The sequence below is a fragment of the Mastigoproctus giganteus genome, chromosome 4 (assembly GCF_048544385.1).
Source record: "Mastigoproctus giganteus isolate SK-2022 chromosome 4, ASM4854438v1, whole genome shotgun sequence".
Lineage (NCBI taxonomy): Eukaryota > Metazoa > Arthropoda > Arachnida > Uropygi > Thelyphonidae > Mastigoproctus > Mastigoproctus giganteus.
In genome coordinates this window covers 210,301,144-210,320,669 of record NC_143578.1, presented here as the reverse complement: position 1 = coordinate 210,320,669, position 19,526 = coordinate 210,301,144, and the positions used below count along the sequence as shown (strand labels likewise).

At 37.7% G+C, this 19,526-nt stretch overlaps 1 protein-coding gene across 1 annotated transcript; it reads left to right on the top strand.

Annotated features, from left to right (window-relative positions):
* The first annotated feature begins 149 nt into the window (after positions 1 to 149).
* LOC150087367 (putative G protein-coupled receptor No9) lies at positions 150 to 19,194 on the top strand. The gene is made up of 2 exons (XM_090372026.1): positions 150 to 254; positions 17,549 to 19,194. Exon 2 carries the CDS (start codon positions 17,625 to 17,627, stop codon positions 19,134 to 19,136), a length of 1,512 nt encoding a protein of 503 aa, XP_090228152.1. The 5' UTR covers positions 150 to 254; positions 17,549 to 17,624; the 3' UTR covers positions 19,137 to 19,194.
* Positions 19,195 to 19,526: the final 332 nt, after the last annotated feature.

Below are 19,526 nucleotides of genomic sequence, written 5' to 3'. Positions count from 1 at the left end.
GAACGCTGGGGAGGGGGGGGGGTATTATATTAGGATTTAACGTTCGCTTCGCAGACACATTTGTAAAGGCAAAAACAAAAAAGCACGCGCCGGTAACATGTGCGCCTGCCTCCTAGCATCGATAGTGAACAATTACTCGGTGGATTTATACCATGTACGAGCTCTCCTGGTTAATCACCATCCCAGAGTAATTTGCACACTGCTTAAGCCTCGGAAATAAGTTAATTCTGTTCCATTCCAGCTATAGCCGACAGGTAGGTGGCGTATGCTTGTTCTAAACTATCCTCTTAGTTTTAAGGTACTGTTTTAGGGAAATAAGTCGAATGGTATTGTGAAACTTGGTGATTGTCGATCCATCTATCGCGAATGACATAATAACCAAATGTCGAATGTTAATACTGTGGTAAACTACTACTTCGGGCATTTTTAACAATGGACCACAATACCTTTCGTTCATTATGACTCTGTGGACTATTTTTGGAGTGGTCTTGGTCGTTCAAGTTAAGACAGCTTAGATTTCAATTGTCTAGCGTCCGATATCTACTCCTCCGAACAGCTGTCCTATTCGGAAATATCAATGTTTAAAAAAGGGTGATGATTCTTGTATTGGTTTGTGTTTGATGCTGGCCAAACCTGTTTGACAACTTCTCCCAGGGTGGTACTAGTTCAGCGACTCCATTTGAGAACATCTGGATAGTGTTCATAACTCAAATTGGATGCTAGATGAGAGATCAGACATATGAGGGAATACATCTATGCCCCTTGCAGTGTGTGGCTACGCTTTGTCCTGAAATATGATGACACTGTGGTGTTAAAATACTAGGCTGTTGAAGATTTGTTTGTTTTCAGATTTTTAATTGCGCATTCAACTATGAAGCTATAATGCGCCATATTTGTTCAAGGCATTCTACAAATCTCATAGCGTACTTTGACAATAGACGTTAGAATTGATTCCTGGTCTCTTCTGGTGATGATTTCTTGCTTCTACGATGTCAGTTTTATTTTAATTCCTCTTTCCATTGTATTTTGTCGATTATTATCTTGAAGGAACTGTCATGGCCTGGTAATTAATTTCTTGGCAAAATTAAAGTGCATCTGCATACGATTGTATGTTAGTGTATTTTGATAGACCTATTGTGTTTATAGTAGTTTAATTAAAAATAATAAAAAAATGATTTGGTGATAGCTAATTATGTTAGTTTGTTAATTATAGTACTTTTTGTAGGAGTATTTGATATTTATACAAATAAATATCAAAATAAAGAATAAATTATTTCTCAAAATAAATAATTTACAGACATATTATAAACTGCGCAACATTGCCTAAGTTGCTGATGCGCCTAAAACCTTACAACAACCAACCAAAATTGTAAAAATTGAGTCGCTGTAATTGAAAATAATTTTTATTAATAATCAGGCGCATGTATTGATCACAAAATGGTGTAGTCTGGTAGCTACACATACTTTCAGCGAGATGTCCCCTCCCCAAATAAATGTTAGTACATGCCATGAACACATTTTATGGCAATTTTTAATTGGAACAATTAGGAAGAATTTAATTATTCCAAATACTTAGAGAGCAAAGACAGTATCAGATGTCTAGTAGTCAAAACACCAATAATCACATTGGTAAGCAGGAATGAGTACTGTCTGCCAGCACAGCACCCTGACCAAAAGCCTGTTATGGAAATTCCACTTAAGATACAATAATAATGCAAGATTGTATTTGAAAATCAAAAATCCTTTTCTTTCTTGCATCCCGTCCTTTTGATTTTCCTACACAGAAGATGATTACCTTTTACTATCGAATTCCGATGTATTGCCAGTTGAGACAGTAACTGCACTTGTATATACAGAGTTGGCTTTCCATTATCAGAATCTACCTAATACCTCGTAGAACCGCTTTTTTTTAGATGGTCGTAGCATCGAATGTCCTTTTCCAGTAGGACCTAAACATGCCCAATTGGGTTGAGATCGGTGAGTTTGGCGGCCAGTTTTCAAACTACCGCCTCCAGTCTGCTCAACACTAACAGTGCATCCGTGTGCCATGGTCTGGTGTTTCTTTCTCCAAATTCAGACACGCCCATGAACACGATAGGGTTGGAAAGAAGATCCATCAGGCCAGGCGACAGATTTTTACATGTTGGTGCTGACATGCCCATTCAAGGTACAGTTTCTTGTGTCTCGCAGTGAGCATGGATACCCTTCGACTGTCATAGCCTATATGAACTAATGCCTGGCACATAATCCATGTGAATATTGGTCTTACTGTTCCCGCGTTGTACTGAGTGGTTAACTGGGCCGCTGTGCTGCGTCGCTGCTGTGTTACAAGACGAGATGAGACACACGACGCTCATTACGAGAGTCGACCACACGTAGCTGCTCCAAGTGTACCTTTGGCTGGTTGTTCGCCCGCTGTTGAGCCAGTGACGGTTGACTGGTGGACACCACGCCCGTGGTTTCAGAGATATTCTGACTGCCTATATACATGCCAATGGAAGATATCATCCTAGAACTACATAAACAAAGCATACATCTAGTTCTGAAAAACTATTTATGCCTATGCCCACCTTGCTCACTGCAAAACTGAAATTTTACTGAACCATCGCAAAAGACCAAGTAATTCAAGCAACGAAATAAGAGATCAATAAAAATACTATGAAGAAACTCTCGACTTCATTCTAAAATGTATGAGTATATTCACCATTGCTCTTCCTTTTCTTTATTTCAAAAATTCTGGATGCCGGAAGGCAATAGTAGTTGTCATTCTGGCATCCAGAATGGAGTACTTGGAGTCAGAAATCCAATGACACTCAATCAATATAAGAATATATGCCAACCTACCAAAACTAATGGAGAAACAGCGGCAGCAGCATTTCTCAACTTCTACCATCAAACCATCATCCCGACAAACACAGCCCATATCTACCGGCAAAAAATAAATCAAAATTTCCACTCCACTAGCACTACATAAATTTTATATGCATTTGAAAGAGTTAAGTACCTTTGTACATAAGTGGCCTTTGACAACATAAGTATTGCCTCTCTATGCCCTCATTATCACGCTGGTTATAATTGCTGTATTTTTACTCCATGTGCAAAAGGTCTGCATTCGAATTCTGTCTTGACACGAAGAACTTTTGTAAACAGTATTTGACTCTGTGGCTAAGTAAGTCCATCTCGGACGTTGTTTCCTGGTTTTACCAAATAGAAATTCCGGTTTTTCCTAACATAAAACACGAAACTGACTGTAAAAATACGCCCATTTACAAAGACACAGTATTTTGATACCTCATAGCTTTAGTTGCCTCGGCAAAATTCAGAACGTATTGTAGATTCAGCTCATAAAATTCTTCTACGAAATACAGTGTATGATACCTGTCCAAAACTCCATTGCTAAGGTCCTCAAAGACAAGCAGCTCGTCTGTAATGCCAAATCTGTATAAGAAAGTTGGAATCTCTAGGGAAGAATGTGTCCTTTATTTCGCTTCCAACCAATCCTCCAAAATATATGCAGTATCCAGATCCACGAGAACTTCCTCCTGCCAACTCTGGGCTTACTGTTAGTCCTACAAAATCTGTTCATATGAACTAAAAGAGTTCGCTGTTTTTCACACAAACTAAGCGTCAGTCTTTCCACTGACTACAACTCATACCATAATTGAGAAATTAAAGAATAAATCTAAAAGGATAGGATACTTAGAGAATTGGCCATCGCATACAGAGGAGAGTTCGCAGCAGTGATATTTTCATTAAATAACTGCAGCATCCATCCTATTTAATAAGCTATTAAAATTGCTTATTTATACGCTTCTTCAAATTCCATCCACGCAGAGTGAAGACAGGCCCTCTCGGACGTCCTTTGAGGGTTGGGCACTTCCAGCTTTTGAGGCTACAGCCATAATAACATAAGCGAAGATGTGTGAAACAAAATAAGAAATTTAAAAAAGTAGGACATAATTTACATGTATTTTTTTTTTGGAACAAATACTTTTCTAGCATTTTTTTTTTTTTTTCTTAGAAAATGTACCAATCATTGAGTAAAAATCTGGTATAACCACTTGCTAGCCGCGGGACCCGTCGCGGGTAGCATATCACCCTCCTCCCCACACCGGGGTGGAAAAAAGCTCGGGTTCGAATGTCGTCAATGATGCAAACAATTTCTATGGACTTATTGCACTCTGTGGCTGAGTTAGTCGATCTCAGGCGTGGACAGGAAGGTTTTTTTCTCTTGGACATTCGGTTTCCTTCTAAAGCAAAACAGCAAAGCAACCAGATAAAAGCACATGCAATTTACGGACATAATTCCCCATGGGAAAATGAATTATTTTTCGAATGGCCCTGATATGATACTTTACTTTTATCTCTCGGAAACTCGCCCTCATCAGTGGCACAGTTGGTATAATTACTGTCCTCTGTACATCGTCTGGAAAAGACTTGGGTTTGAATCCCATCAAGTTGCGAGGAATTTTTATGGGCCTTTTTCACAACATGGCTGAGTTAATGGTCTCAAGCAAGGGTGGCATGGTTATATTCTCCCGAAAACTGGGATTTTTCGTTCAGAGAACAGCAAATCGACCACAAAATACACGCAATTTACAGGCGAATTTCGGCGCAATATAGCTTAAGTTGCCCACTCGCTTAAAACAGCCTTTGTGGGTAGCACAGTTGGAAGGATCACCGTCCTTCCCACACCGGGTGGAAAAGACCTGAGTTCGAATCCCATCAATGACGCAAGGAGTTAGTCGGTCTCAGGCGAGGTAGCATGGTTTTCCTCCCGGAAACTGGGGTTTTTCCGTCAAGAAAAACAGAAAATCGCCCACAGAACTCAATTTACAGACAATATACATCGAGCAATATGGCCTTAGTAGCTGATGCTCCTAAAACTCAATAACAACAACAACGCCTAAAACCCTATACCAACTTATACCCGGGAACTCGGTTTTTTTTTGCCCTGCAAAGAGGCATATAGTTACTGACACAATATGTGACTCCTCATAGTCTCCTCATAAAGCAAAAGAGATTTACTTTGGCTCTAAACACACACACCAATTTCCCTTCATCTGGACAGTAATCATCTTAAAATCTGTCGACCGCGCACTATAATTTTTCCTCAGCAGGCTCAATCTAACTGTGAGGTTCCTCCCAGTGCAATTACAGAGGCATCTACAGCTTCTAGATAATGACTATCATAAATTCACACGCACAAAAATAAATAAAGAGAGAGAGAAAGAGACCCAACTTCTTCCACACCTTACAACCAGTAAATTCAATATTTTGGGCATGTTTCTACTGCTGGGAATTTTCATTATATATAAATACAGAAATGCACAATTTCAAAAATTGAAAACTATTTGGCCCTCCATAACTAAAGTGACTAGCCAATTTGTTTATTACAATTTATTAATTTATGAATTAATTATTAATATATCCCATTAAGGAAAATGTAAGGTATATTAACAATAAGGATAATTAATTTAATTCATATCAGGTGACCAAAAACGTTCTTGCTGATTTTTAAGACAAAATATAGGAGGGAAAAAAAAGAAAAAAAGGAACATTTTATTCTCCTGTGATCATTTTACCAGACGATATTAGCTGTACTCCACTAGACAAGGCAAGATCTTCAATTGGTGTACTGCACGGACTTCGATGTGTGCGACACAAGTCACAGGACATCACTAATAGTGGGATCCATTGGTGTTGTTGTACATTGGTGTTTGTCCTGTTCAACAAGTGGTCTAGAAATGGCTCATTATTTTGACACGAAAGCAGCTACAGGCAAATTGATCATCTCTGGAGTTTGTTGTCGTCCGTGAGTTTATGTGGAACCCATTCGCTCAGTTTATACACCTCTCCCAATCGATGAAAACGAATGAGTTCATCGTTCACCTTGAATCTTTCTGCAAGTACTCGACATGTTTGGTTTTAATCCGACTCACTGGAGGTCTTCAGGTCATCGGCATCAATGGCGGTAGGTTGTCCCTCGTGGAGTGCGTCATCTGGTGACACATCACCTGTTTAAATTTTTTCTGCTTTCACTCACTGTATCTTCTTCGAATGCCATGCATACGGGCTGCTTGTGTAGCGTTCGTGCCTATTTTATACTCATCGAGTAAACATGCTCGAATAACTTTAATTGTAGCAGCTATCTTTTCTTCACTTTTTCACTATTTTAGCAAACACGCACTTCATATTTGTCAGGCATCAATTGACTCAATGCCACTTGTAATTTCGAAGTGCATTGACATGTAAATCATCAACTGCAATGACTTCCACATAATTTTTGTTAAAATATTAACTTGAAAAAAAAATCTGATAATTAAATATGACATTGATTTGCTTCCTCATAAAATTCCAGGAATTTGAAATATCACTGAAATTCGAGTGCGAATTAATTCACTCACGCGTAGCCGAGATGGATGATTTTTTTTTCTTTCTTTTTTCATGTGCATGTGAGTTGTGTAAGCGCTCAGCCTCTTTAGGGACGATGGAATATGAACTATAACCTTTTGTGCAATTGGAAACAGGACACTAAAATTGCATTAATCTCTGCTATCCTAATGAAAAATGGTTAGGCTGAGTTGTATGTTACGACATCACCCATGCGGCAAGTCACGTTCCCCCGAATGATGAATTTTTCAATTTTTCTAAAGAATTGGCGGATTATAGTACATATAATGAAATGGTCCAAATATTTTGAACGTGCTAACCTTGAATCTTTGTGACGCCCTTCATAAAGCATAATTCCATCAAGGAAAACGTCAGCTTTGTTTTTAGTTGAAAACTGCAAAAGTTCCTCGAGTTTTAGCTGCTAATTTCAAAATGTGAACAGGGACTTGAAACAGTGAAGTTTCCTTACGTTGTCACGATTGTGAACTCCCTGGTTTTTAAAGCCATCATTTCTACGTGAATTTTAATTCAAAATTTCGTATAGTACTGCAAGAAGTAGATTCCATTATTCATAAATGCGATTATGTAAATAGGAATCAAAAGTGACGGTTTATGTTTCACTATGGAACTCTCTACAAGTCATTCTTTGGATGAATTCTATGAATACATGTGCCCAGAACAGTCGATGCTGAAGCCGTGGTTACAGCTGAGATTCACTGTTACTTTCACACAATCAGTACTTATCGCTTCAATGACTTTGCAAACCTTTATGAAAAATTCTGTCACCTCCATTAGTTTCTTCAAACAAAGAACTCAATACCACTAACTGTGAAATACCTCTCTACAGTCATTTTCTAAAAGTAAATTCAAATCAGATCGGAGCGATTGTAAAGTTCGAGAAGCACGATCCTAGAAAATCGTGTTTTATTGCATAAACCTGAACGTGTTACCTCCAGTTAATTGAGTAATAAACTATGTGATTCCTAGTAGTATTTTTTAAGTGTTCGTTTAGCTCTCCTCAACACACGTGCTAAGTGTAGCGGAAATTGATATTATTACTCTATTGATCTATTGAGAGTTCCTTGTATCAACTTCGTTGTAAACAGGTGTCCTATTCTCTGAAATTCGTCCATGACCATACAGGGACAAATGTAGGGCATCTTGCTTGGAAGGTATATAATGATTATTTCATCCTTAAAATATATTGAGCCGGACTAGATTAATCTTTTATAAGAAGGTAAAATAGACGAAACATGCGTATACGTGCATTTGGCGTTCGGCCACAAGCAGGATTTTATCTCTGAGGGGGGAAAAACAGGTAAAGTAATACCTTTTATAATGTTTAAGTCTTCTTCAGTGGCATTTTTCGCCATAATTTAAGATTAATAAGAATTATTCTGTTGATTCAGTCCCACGGTAACATTCCACAAGGTAACTCTGATTTATAATAATTATTTTTGATGAAATATATATTTAAATAGTTCCACCCCCCCCCAGATTTATAAAATATATTTTTTTATATTATTTACTTAATATTTTTTATCACTTATTTTGTAAAACTGCTTGGTTAGCGTGAATTTTATTTTAAAATGGATTGTGACCAAACCATTACTGTGATTTAAAATAATAATAATAAATAATTGGCGACATCTGGCTGTGAAAGTTTCTTTTTAATGAACCGGAAAAGGAACTACGTCACAACGATCTCTACAATGGCACGTTTCCAAACGATATTCCTAAATGCAAATTAGCCATTAGCTTGTAATATCTGAAAATGTTGCTCGCTGAATCTCTGGAATAATTATCACGTAAGGTAGTCATTAGAAAATATTTTATCTAATCTTTTCGATTAAATAAAAACTCGAAACTTATTTTAAAGTTTTGATTTAATCGAGAATCATTTATATGAAGTCAAAATTATGTTTAATTAGGCCTACAGGAAGCAAATAGTATTTTTTATTTGAATAACGTCTACTTGAGCAATTTGAAAGAAAAACAGCTTTCTAAGTATAGAATATTTGAACTATTTTTTTTTGTCTTGATTTATGGCTGTGGTCAGAGCTTTCAATGCTTGTAATATTTCAAAGTTAAGGGCGTCTAGGAAGACTTTTTTCACCTCAAATTTCTGTCATTTAGTGATGGTTACTAGACTGTAAGGTAAATTATTAGCCCATTGCGTGCCTCGCGTACTTCAAATCAATGAAGTTGGGCGAATCATTATGTCTACCATTGTGGGAGAAAGGCAATGTACTGTATAAAAAAGTTTGCTGGACGTTTCAATGTTATTAATGTCTGTTTATAAAAAAAAAACACTAATAATTTCAGCGAACTTTATTTAATAACGACTTTAATTAAACTAGTGTCCTTTGGTGATACTTTTTCTACAGAAGCAGCGAAAAGTTGCTATATCATATTAATACGACTGACTTTTAACTGTAGATATACCTTATTTCAATTTAAAATAGTTTTATAGAAATTTTAGAGCAATTCATTTACAAAATGTGATTATATTCTGCCAGTCTGGTATACCATGCGCTAAAATCAATAAGTGGCATCGCATTAAGGATAGAAATGACACGACAGCAGGCTTAACAGTAAAAATTCTTGTCCAATTAGGGTCTTTTGTTAACGATATCCAAAGAACGAATTGTATATGAGAGAAGTTTTTCTTTTAACGATCGAATTTTGTTGGAGGAAGGACCTTTTATCAAGCGAGCTTTGCACAGAAATATTCGAACATTTGATGGCACAGAGACAGAATAATTTTTAAACTGCATCATGGAAATGCGTATTAGTCTGGGGGGGGGATGGCTTGGAGATTTCCACGAATATTGCTACCCACCCTTCATTTAGTTTAACGCGATCCATATTTGCTCCAGATCTCACTTTCATCATAACACATTCACTCTGCTAGGAAATAGGTGTGCTAAGTTGCGAAATGAAAAGTTGATCATCCCTCCTCTTTTACCACAAATTATTACACATTGCATAAAATGAACTCTTTAAATTATGACAGATATTTTCCGGGAATTACATCCACCACTCATGAATGAAAAATCTGAAATTACGTAATGTCTATTGGGTCTTTACCTCAGTAGCATAAATATAAATTAATAAAATATTTTTAATATGTAGTTCACCTATGACTTTATACAAGGATATGGCAAAGGTGAGGCTAATTATTTAAATTATAATGACTATTCTATAAGCGTAAACGGTTCATAACAAATACGATTCTTTAGATTTTTTTATTAGACATTTCGGTTACGAAATCATTGGACAGTGTTTGTGGAATAAATTCTTTCTTCCGGTCGTAGTTATAGATGCTTATAAATAAAATAACCAAGGATGAAAATAAGACCAGAATTAATGTTCACATACTTAAATGCTAGTCACGGTTTGGTACCCATTGGCTTGCTGGAGTGCAAAGGACTATCAGAAAGATATCTCCACTCAAGAGAAAGAGCTACAGTAGTTGTGGTTTCTAAGTGTACTTAAAAATACTCTTTTTATAAGTGAATTCTATGGAATTTAGTAAGTTTGTACTATATAACTATTTTTTTTATCATTAAATAAAATTATATTTTGTATTGTGGGTTTTAGAATTTACAAAATGTTCTAGAACGTTGAATTTTAAGTCAACGCCTTTGTTTTATGGTTATAATTGATTTTTAATATTCTGTGGATGGTTTGCGCAGTGGAGTTTGATAATTTATTGGTATGCGTGGGTGACGTCACTTACACTTCCGTTTTGAGAGGCTGGAAGCAAAGAAATTGCTTCGCTTCTAAAGGGGGAAGTGTTAAACGAAGGTCAGTGACATCCACTATGATGGTTTCGAAAAACAACATGGAATATGACAGAACTTCAGCAGTGAAATAAAATAAAATGATATTCAGTTTCATCGTGAGAGAAGCAACTTGTATAACAAGTGGTCTTAGTCACCACAAAAGACAAAATCACACTCCACAGTCAGTCTGAAATAATAATAATAAATACTATCCTAATTATTGGACAACGTAGGTACCACTCTTTAAAATGTATGATTATGTTGTAAAGGCGATGGTTCATTGTACTGTCGTAGGAGTTCAGGGGCGTCAATTGCATTTTAAAATAAGGACGTGATGTGCTGCCATCTGTTGTCTGTTACTGTTACTTGTAGTGATGTTTTACGATAGCTTGTAGCAAAGACGAATTTAACTGGACTTCAATCTTAGCTCACATTAAAAAAAAAAAAAAAATTACGAAACAGAACGCTCGTTCATAATCAAGTAAAAGATCAGAACTTTTTCTTCTGGAGGGGCTGATTATTACAGCCGCTGCTTTGATCAAAACAAAAGTACTCATCTTTGTTTGATCCGACTCCCTTTCACCCAGTAGCCATCCCTCCATTCCAGGTGCAGCCCTCTCCTGGGGGCTAACTCGATCGTTGATAAGTACATTGCGAGATTACGTACTGCCACAAAAAAAAAAAAAAAAAAGCACGGCCCTGGTTTTCTAGGCTGTTTAAACAGCTGCCATGAGAAGTTACAACGAAGAGTTCAAATACAGAAAAGTAGTCGGTGCCACATTGTAAACAGTGCAAGATGGATTCCGGAGGCTCTGGAATTCCCAAGGAATTTCACAATTCATCCTTCTCAGGATAAATTCATCTTGTTGAATTCCTTGGGAATTTCAGAACCTCTGAAGGATGAAAGAAGATGCTAAATAGGAATGAGTATGCAGAAATAAGCCACCGACTGGTTTATTGATTTTCTGAGGATGGTCAAACGTGCTTCCAAACAAAACCGTCACTGCAGCTGCAGCAAAATCTCTTAGGGAGTTCAGAAACTTACTGGAGAGGCTGTTGTGTGATTATCGTAAGAGGGGCATCGTAAAGGGATGATTTATGTAGACAAGTTGCAGGGCACAAAGAGCAACGCTTGCATTCAAGGTTGATTTCAGAGTTCAGATGTCCGGGGTGTGAGAAGCAATGTTGGGAAAATGACAGTCAGGATGGGTTTTCCTTGGATGCTTTCGGGGTTCCCTCTCCCTTTGTTGGGATTGGGCCCTTTTCAGTAGGAGCCCGGGGTGTATTGCGACCACTTCATCCGCCTAAGGACTGGCTCTGCTTGTATCGGCAACGTGCTTGCAGAAACTGGACATTTGAAAATTTTAAATCTGATGAAAGAATATGGTTCTGACGATAACTGAGAACACTTCCTTAAAAACTACATCGTATGGGAGCGTTCTCCACCGAGTCCAATGAATCAGATCCTTCCATTCAGACTGAAACAGTAGACAGTCCATTGAATGAATTATCCAGCCTTAAATAGAATAGACAATGCTGTGCTTCCTGATCCGATGGAATTTTACGGTGAAGGGTTATACAAGTTTCAACAGGACAGTGCCCCTGCTAATAAGGCATATATTTGGGATGACCTCGGTCGAAGCGAAAAATGGCATTTTACTAAATTCCCGGTTCAGACCATCGATCTTAACTCCATATACAATAACTAAACCTAATAAAAAGGAAAACAAACCTTATTCTTTCCCATTTTAATGTAATGGCTGAACTGCATTTTGTTTTTCTCCATACTGTAACTCCAGATACAAAAGTAATCTGTTGAAAAACATACGGTGAATGACAGCGAAGATTTAGATGAGAATTTCTTGATAAAGTAAATACACGTATTCAAAAATTTACTTTCGAGTTCAAAACATTCACTACATTCAATACAGAACATTTATTTATTTATTATTATTATTTTTTTTTCTGAAAGAAGATTTCATAAGAAAGGAGAGAAGCAGATAGACATATATGGCGAGAACGGTACGTGTAATCCTTGTCCAAGACTGGCTAACTCGACCACGATTGTGAAAAGAGTCCATAAAAATTCCTTCCATCTTGATGTGGCCCAGTTAATACATGCCGACCTCCACCAATTCATTACTAACCAACAGTATGTGCATCGAATTCTGGAACTGGCCAATCATATCCTACAGGGCTAGTTTTAGTTAACCAGAATGGTTAACTAATTATTCCAGTTTATATTTTATCTATTTCACTTCTGTTGTGGTAAGAATTGAAAAGAAAAGCCTCTCCCTTCACTCTGGTTTCCGATGAGTTTGTTGCAATCACTGTAAAAGCTACTGCAATAAAGATGATTTGTTATTTAATATAAGTGCTCTCTTCCACTAAAGTGCATGAATCTGCAATAATCCTATGGCCTTCATTTAGCAAGCTGTACATTTAACGTGGTGCTTATTCTATTCTCAGAAGTGATCCAAATTCTACCAAATCTGGTCAGTACACTTTTTTTTTTTTTGGTAGACTACTGTACTGTACTAACCACAGTTGGTAGACTCGCCGGCCCCTCACCGGTGGGGAAAGACCTGAGTTCGAGTCCCGTCGATGACTTTAGGAATTTTTATGGGCCTTTTTCAAACGTGGCCGAGTTAGTCGGTCTCAGGCGAGGGTAGAATGCTTTTTTCTCCCGGAAACTTAGGTCTTTCGTCCAGTAAACAGAAAATTGACCACGGAACACACGCTATTTACAGACAATATACGTGGAGCAATATGGCCTTAGTCGCTGATGCTCCTAACTACAACAACAACAACAGCTGTGTAATTCGAATCTGTGCCTTGTGCTATACCACAGATTGGAAAGTAGGTAATCAGTTCTATTTCAGCTTTATTGAGATTTTCCTAGTTTTTTAAAAACAAATTTAATCAGTTAAAAATAAAATTTAACTGAATATAATTAATCCTAAAATTCCTATTTAGCAAAGTCCTTGAACTATGTATACGTCACAAATCCGATCTTTAACCTCTCTGACCCCTTATTAGGTCTTCATTTCCCGGATGGTTAAGAGAATAAGCACACGATCAATGAAACGATAGTGTCAACGCGAGACCTCTTCTTCGACATGCGGAAGTATGTTTAACAACTGCGTAAGGTCATGATTTGGTGGCCCATTTGATGATATTAAAACGCTATCGCGGTAATTGCCCTCCCAGTGTATTCACCTTCCTAAATTTATCGAATCTAGTTCATTTATTTTAATTTGCGTAATATTTTGCAGCAATTAAGACCACATAAAATAAAATTCACAATAATAATAATAAAAAAAAAGGGTTGTAAAATACGTGTTATTTTTGTTTAAAAAATATTTTTAATAAGTAACTTCTGGTAAGATGACAGCATTTTTTTTTTTCAATTTTTCTTTATTTAGCTATTCGCCAAGAAAAAATTTCGTAATCATGAAATATTCGTTTATCCGAAATATAAACTCCATCTTGGTTAGGTCGGATAATCGAGACTGTGTGCGTGAACTGAAAACATCACAACTAATTCCATAAATTGCCTTCTTAGGCCTAAGTAAAATAACGCAATGTGACTATACTAGTAATTTTTTGCGCAGAAGTGTATTTTTTCTATTAGAAGCAGAATTGTTTTTTCCTCCTTTATGTGGCATTCCATCTTCATTTAATCTGCACTTATTTCTTCTTATACTTCATGTCAGCGCCCTCTTTCGTTCGTTGATAAGCGCTAATCTCTACAACATATTTTTTCTCTTTATTCCTTTGACATTTTCCAAAAATCTCCTTTAAATCGAATATTTCCTACCTTCTTCCTACAAGCATGTTTTTTTCACTCTATTCTCTGAGACTTCTACCTTTTCCTAGCTATCTTCGCAAGCTCACTTAAGGCTTATTAAAATTTTAACGAAATAGGACATTTAAACTTCTCAGGAGGTTTTCTAACTGCTGAACTTTACGAGTTACATTTTTATACTTTCAGACTTTATAATCAGACTTGGGGAAGCCATTATTGATATCTTCACTTTTGACATTTAACTCGCTATACCGGACTCTCAAAAATAGGCAATTTGCCTGTGTAGGGGTTCTGTTTGTTTTGCTCCGTTCCGAAGTGTAATGCAAAAATATAACTCGCTGCACTGACCTTGATATTTTTCTTTTGATTATTTCCCCATTTATCGTTTTCTTTTAAGGATTAATTTGTATACAAGGGGCCCACTTTGGATTATTTACTATTTTGTGTACACCAATGTTGTTAGCAGTTATGTTACATTATTAACAATGTTATTACCATGGAATGGACACGGTGAGGCGCTGCTATCGCTAGCACTGAGAAAGGTTTAATGAAGGTTGTATCTTATCTCCGTCTCTCGTTATAGCGGCCTTAAATTGTTTTCACAATATTAAATTAACTTTTTATTTCGGAGGTATATAAAAATGTCTGAAAATTTTATGGAATAACGCGTGAACGTGAAATTTCTAGTGATATTTTGTCTTGAAGTTCCAAAACTTTTCAGGAAAATGGTGTGTTAGGAAAATGAGTGCTGCGTCACGACAATGCGTAGGCTCATACTGCATTTGTGAGGCATACTTTCCAAATCACACTTCTTCTTTTACTATATGCATCTATTCATATATAAGAGTACATTATCCTTATCTATAATTTTCTGTTTATATACTTATGCAGAATCGACATTAAAGGGAAGCAATTCTGGCTGCTGCCCTAGGTGCCTACATGTCAAGCGCATATTTATAAGCGAAATGGGCATTGAGTTTGAAATGTTGCTCCAAGGTAAAGCATATCTGTAGTACAATTAATGCAACGGCTTATTAAGGAATGAATAGCGCTACTTCCAGTTATTTCGCATGCGCACGACCTGTGCTGCTGTCTGCCTTAAGCTTTCGATCTGCATATCAACCAAAATTATATTTTACCCTGTATAATTCGTGATAGCATATTTAAATATAAATATTATGCATGCTTATTTATATGTAACAAGTTTGTCATAGTATGCACAAACTTGTATTTTACTCACTAACAGTTCCTGCCTACTTAAATAATATTCATGTGGATTGGAGAGCACCTGCTATCTATGAGGGATTTTTAAGTCACAGGATGAGATTGGTAGACTCTTCTATTTCAGACTACATATGGCAAATGACGCAAGAAAGCAAGCTTATACAGCACTAGCAAAAAAAAAAAAACAAAAAAACCGGACACCTCCCATTTCATCTATTCATTCCCTCCAACAGTTTTTCTATTTGTTCCTTGAATTTATTTAAGCTGTCAACTTCCAAAACAACAGACTGAAGCTTGTTCCAACAATCAACCGACCTCAGTTTCAATTTATGCCTTCATGTACGTAATCTGAGCAAGAGGAAGAATCCCATCAGCATTGAACCTGCTCAAAAATCATCCAAAGCCTTAAACACCTCAATGAGATCACTTCGCAGGTTCCTAGTCTCCAGGCGCTGCAATTTGCAGAACTGAAACCTTTCTTGGTAAGAGAACCCCATCGCTCCCCTCACCAATCTCGTTGCCCTTCTCTGTACTCGTTCCAACAGCTCCACATTCTTCCTAATGTGAGGCTTCATACCTGTATACAGTACTCAAGATGCTGCCTCACCATGGCCCTTATACAAAGGGATAATCCCCGCCTTATCCCTGCTAGCAAAGTTTCTGTGTATCACTGACAAAACCCCGTGAGTTGTCGTGGCAGCCTGTCTGCATTGCCCAGAGAACTTCATATCCGACTGCACAATTACCCACAGGTCGTTTGCACTTTCCTCTGCCTTGAGTGTAGTACCACACAGTTGGTACGTTACTCTGGTTGTACCACACAGTTGGTACGTTAACGTTAAATTTCAATTACCATTTCTCAGCCCATTTGCATAATTTTTCCAGATCCTGTTGCAGTAGCATATTACCATTAACCACCCTTATAATTTTTGTATCATCCCCAAACTTGAATATTAAGCCCTATATGCCTTCATCAATATCATGGGTAAATATAGAAAACAATGGGCCCAAAACGGAACCCTGAGAAACTCCATTAATAATATTAGTCCACGAAGAGCAATGTCCATTGATTACCACTCTCTGTCTTCTCCCGTTCAACAATCCCTTTATACATAGTAGGGCCGAATCGAGTAACAAGGCTCTGATCATAAACTCCTTCTTATCGTGTCTGGGCAGAATTGCAAACACTTTCGAATTTAACCCTAACTCGCGATTTTTTTTTTTAATATTGCCCTGTTCTTGTTAAGTAAGTTTGCAGGTATACTCTTAGTGCCAACGTGTACAACAGTATTATCTTTTGTGCCCTTAAAAGATATCAGGAGCAGTAGTGCGTAGCACACGCTTCTTGATTAGACCGGGGTTCGAGCCCGTGACCACCAAATACGGAGGATGTGAAGGTCAGGGAATGACCACCGCATATCCCCAGCCCGGATAAAGGGTGAGGGTTGGCGTCAGGAAGGGCATGCCAAAACAATAAAAAAAAAACGCTGACCCCATATATAATGGGAAAAAGTGAGGACAAAAAAAAAACTGCTCTACAACGTCATCAACCTTTGCCCCTGGCAGACATATCCTGGTCCTATGCCACCTATCCTTTTTGTACAATATATTTCCCGTTTCCCTGACAAAGATTGTCGCTGTGTTGGCCGATGATCCAGTGCAAGCTCTGGCGTTCATGTGGGCAACTAGAGAACTTGATCTCACCACCTCCCAATTTAATTCCTTCGAGGGCTTCTACCCTGTTCTTTAAGCCCTACATACTTTCGATATGGTTATAATTTTGAAGATCTACTGCGTTGCAGCTCACATTGAACAACTTCTTTAGGATTGAGTCATATATGTATTATTATTGGAAAGCACCTGCGGTCTGAACAGGGACCAGTTAAGCCATAGGAGGAGATTTTTAGAGTTTGGCCTCTTCTATTTTCAGACAGATCTCTGCTCGAATGTCTAATTCTCTTTCCTTTAGACAAATTTTATTACTGTCCTTGAGAGTGAGGCCTTATTTGTGTTTGTCTCATATTTTAAATAAATGCAAGAATAACTCTTTAGTGATGTCATTTGTTTTAAAATAGTGCGATACTAGGCAACTCGTTTTAAAGGCAACAGTTTGTTCTGATAAGATAGTCCTCCTAAGTCCTAACTACATATAACTTTGTCAGTTCATTTTTCCGAGGATCATTTAATTCTTCTATTAATCGTTTTGTAATTTCCTCAGATAAAATAGCTCCATGAGTGAATTGATTTATTTTTAAAAGAAATTTATTTATTATTTATTTATGTAGAATTTATTTAAAAACAACTTCCCTTTTTTGATAATTTTTTGTTCTTTCAGATCTCAAGGACCAAAAGATGAAGAAAAAGCGTAGGTAACCTCTGATTCTTCATTGAGAGGGAGTAAAGTTTGTAAGATGTTTAACCACACAGAAAGAGATGACAGGACTGTGTGTACCCAATGGACCCTAACAGGGAGAATGAATGACATCATTGTATTGATAGTCCTAGGGACGATCAATGGCACTATTATAGTAGGCAACTTTCTAGTCATCCTCGCTGTAGGCTCTTACCGTAAACTGAGGACTGTTACCAACTTTTTTATCGTTTCTTTAGCCCTTGCTGACTTACTGGTAGGAATCGCAGTTCTACCTTATTCTGTAGCACTGGAGGTTCTTAATGTGTGGATATTTGGATCCGTTTGGTGTCAACTTTGGTTAGCCATGGACGTTTGGATGTGCACTTCTTCCATCCTGAATCTGTGTGCGATCAGCGTAGACAGGTACATTGCCATCTCGAGACCGGTGCATTATCGGAATCTGATGACTCCCTTTCGTGCTAAACTGATTATTGCGTGTGTGTGGGTTTTCTCATTCCTCATTTGCTTTCCTCCTCTGGTAGGATGGAACGACGGATCAATTATTGCCGATATTGACCTGCTTAATGATTCCAGCGAGGAGAATTTTGATTACTTTCGATCCGAGGAAATTTCCGCTTTAGAAAACAGGAGGAGAGATGAGTTATCGCAACATGATAAGCAGGTCAACACATCTACTCTATCCATCAGGAAAGAAACAACTTCACATTGTTCTCCCGTTGAATGTATCCTGATAAATAACAGGGGATATGTGATATATTCAGCACTGGGGTCATTTTATATTCCCATGTTCATCATGCTTTTCTTTTACTGGAAGATTTACCGAGTTGCCATGGCTACTACTCGTGCCTTGAAGAGAGGCTTCAGACGAACAAGGACTTCGGATGCTTCCACCGGCAAGGAAGGCAAACAACAGACCGTCACTCTTCGTATTCATTGCGGTAATCCCGACCTGTCCCAAACATCTCCAAATAGTCTGTCATCCGAAGTCGTTGAAGCCAACGAAACCTCCTTTTTAACTACACCGAATGCTTATCGTAAAAGAAGTTCCACTCCATCGGTAAACGGGAGGATGTCTCCTCAGTCTCCACATAGTAGCTACGTCACTCTGCATCCATTCAGAAAGTCATCGCAAGAACAGGTCGCCAAACGTAATTCGACCAACGAAGACAATTCGAGAAAGAAAGACAAAATATTTTGTTTTCGTAACAGCAAGTTGGCTCGACTTCATGCCAAACGATTTTGGTCCGAAACCAAAGCAACTAAAACTGTTGGAGTGATAGTGGGAGCGTTCATCTGCTGTTGGCTGCCATTTTTTATCCTTTACCTTCTTCGTGCTTTCTGCAAGAACTGTTTCCCCACATTACTGTTTTCGGTATTCTTCTGGTTGGGTTACTGCAACTCCGTCATTAACCCTTTCATCTATGCCCACTTCAACAAAGACTTCAGATTCGCTTTTAGACAAATCTTGTGCCGCTGCACTCTTCGGGAGGAAGGCGTCACGTCACTTCTACAACAGATTCATACACCCAATTTCTTTGAGGAGGGCTGAAGTGGAGATTTTTCTGATCCTCCTCGTTTGTGTCTTGTTATTCCCCGAGTGTATAATTCCGAACAAAATAGCATTTAATGTGACCCCAAATGCAAAATGCGATTTTAAAATGTCTTTTTTTTTTGGTGTACAAATAACCTTTTATTTCCTTATTTTCCTTAAGCACTTGGATGGAGACAACGCCGAATTTAGGTAACCGGATTCCTGGCCCATATATTTTTAGTGGCCCTGAATCAACAATAATTATTCAGTTCTGGGTTACTGCGACCTTGGGGGCTAGACCAACTGCGCTTCGGTAAATCCAGCCTTGGGTGGAGATTGCGACTTGGATGAACATTAGTGATAATTCTTTGACCTTACGGATAAATTATTACAGTGTGGAAAAATAGA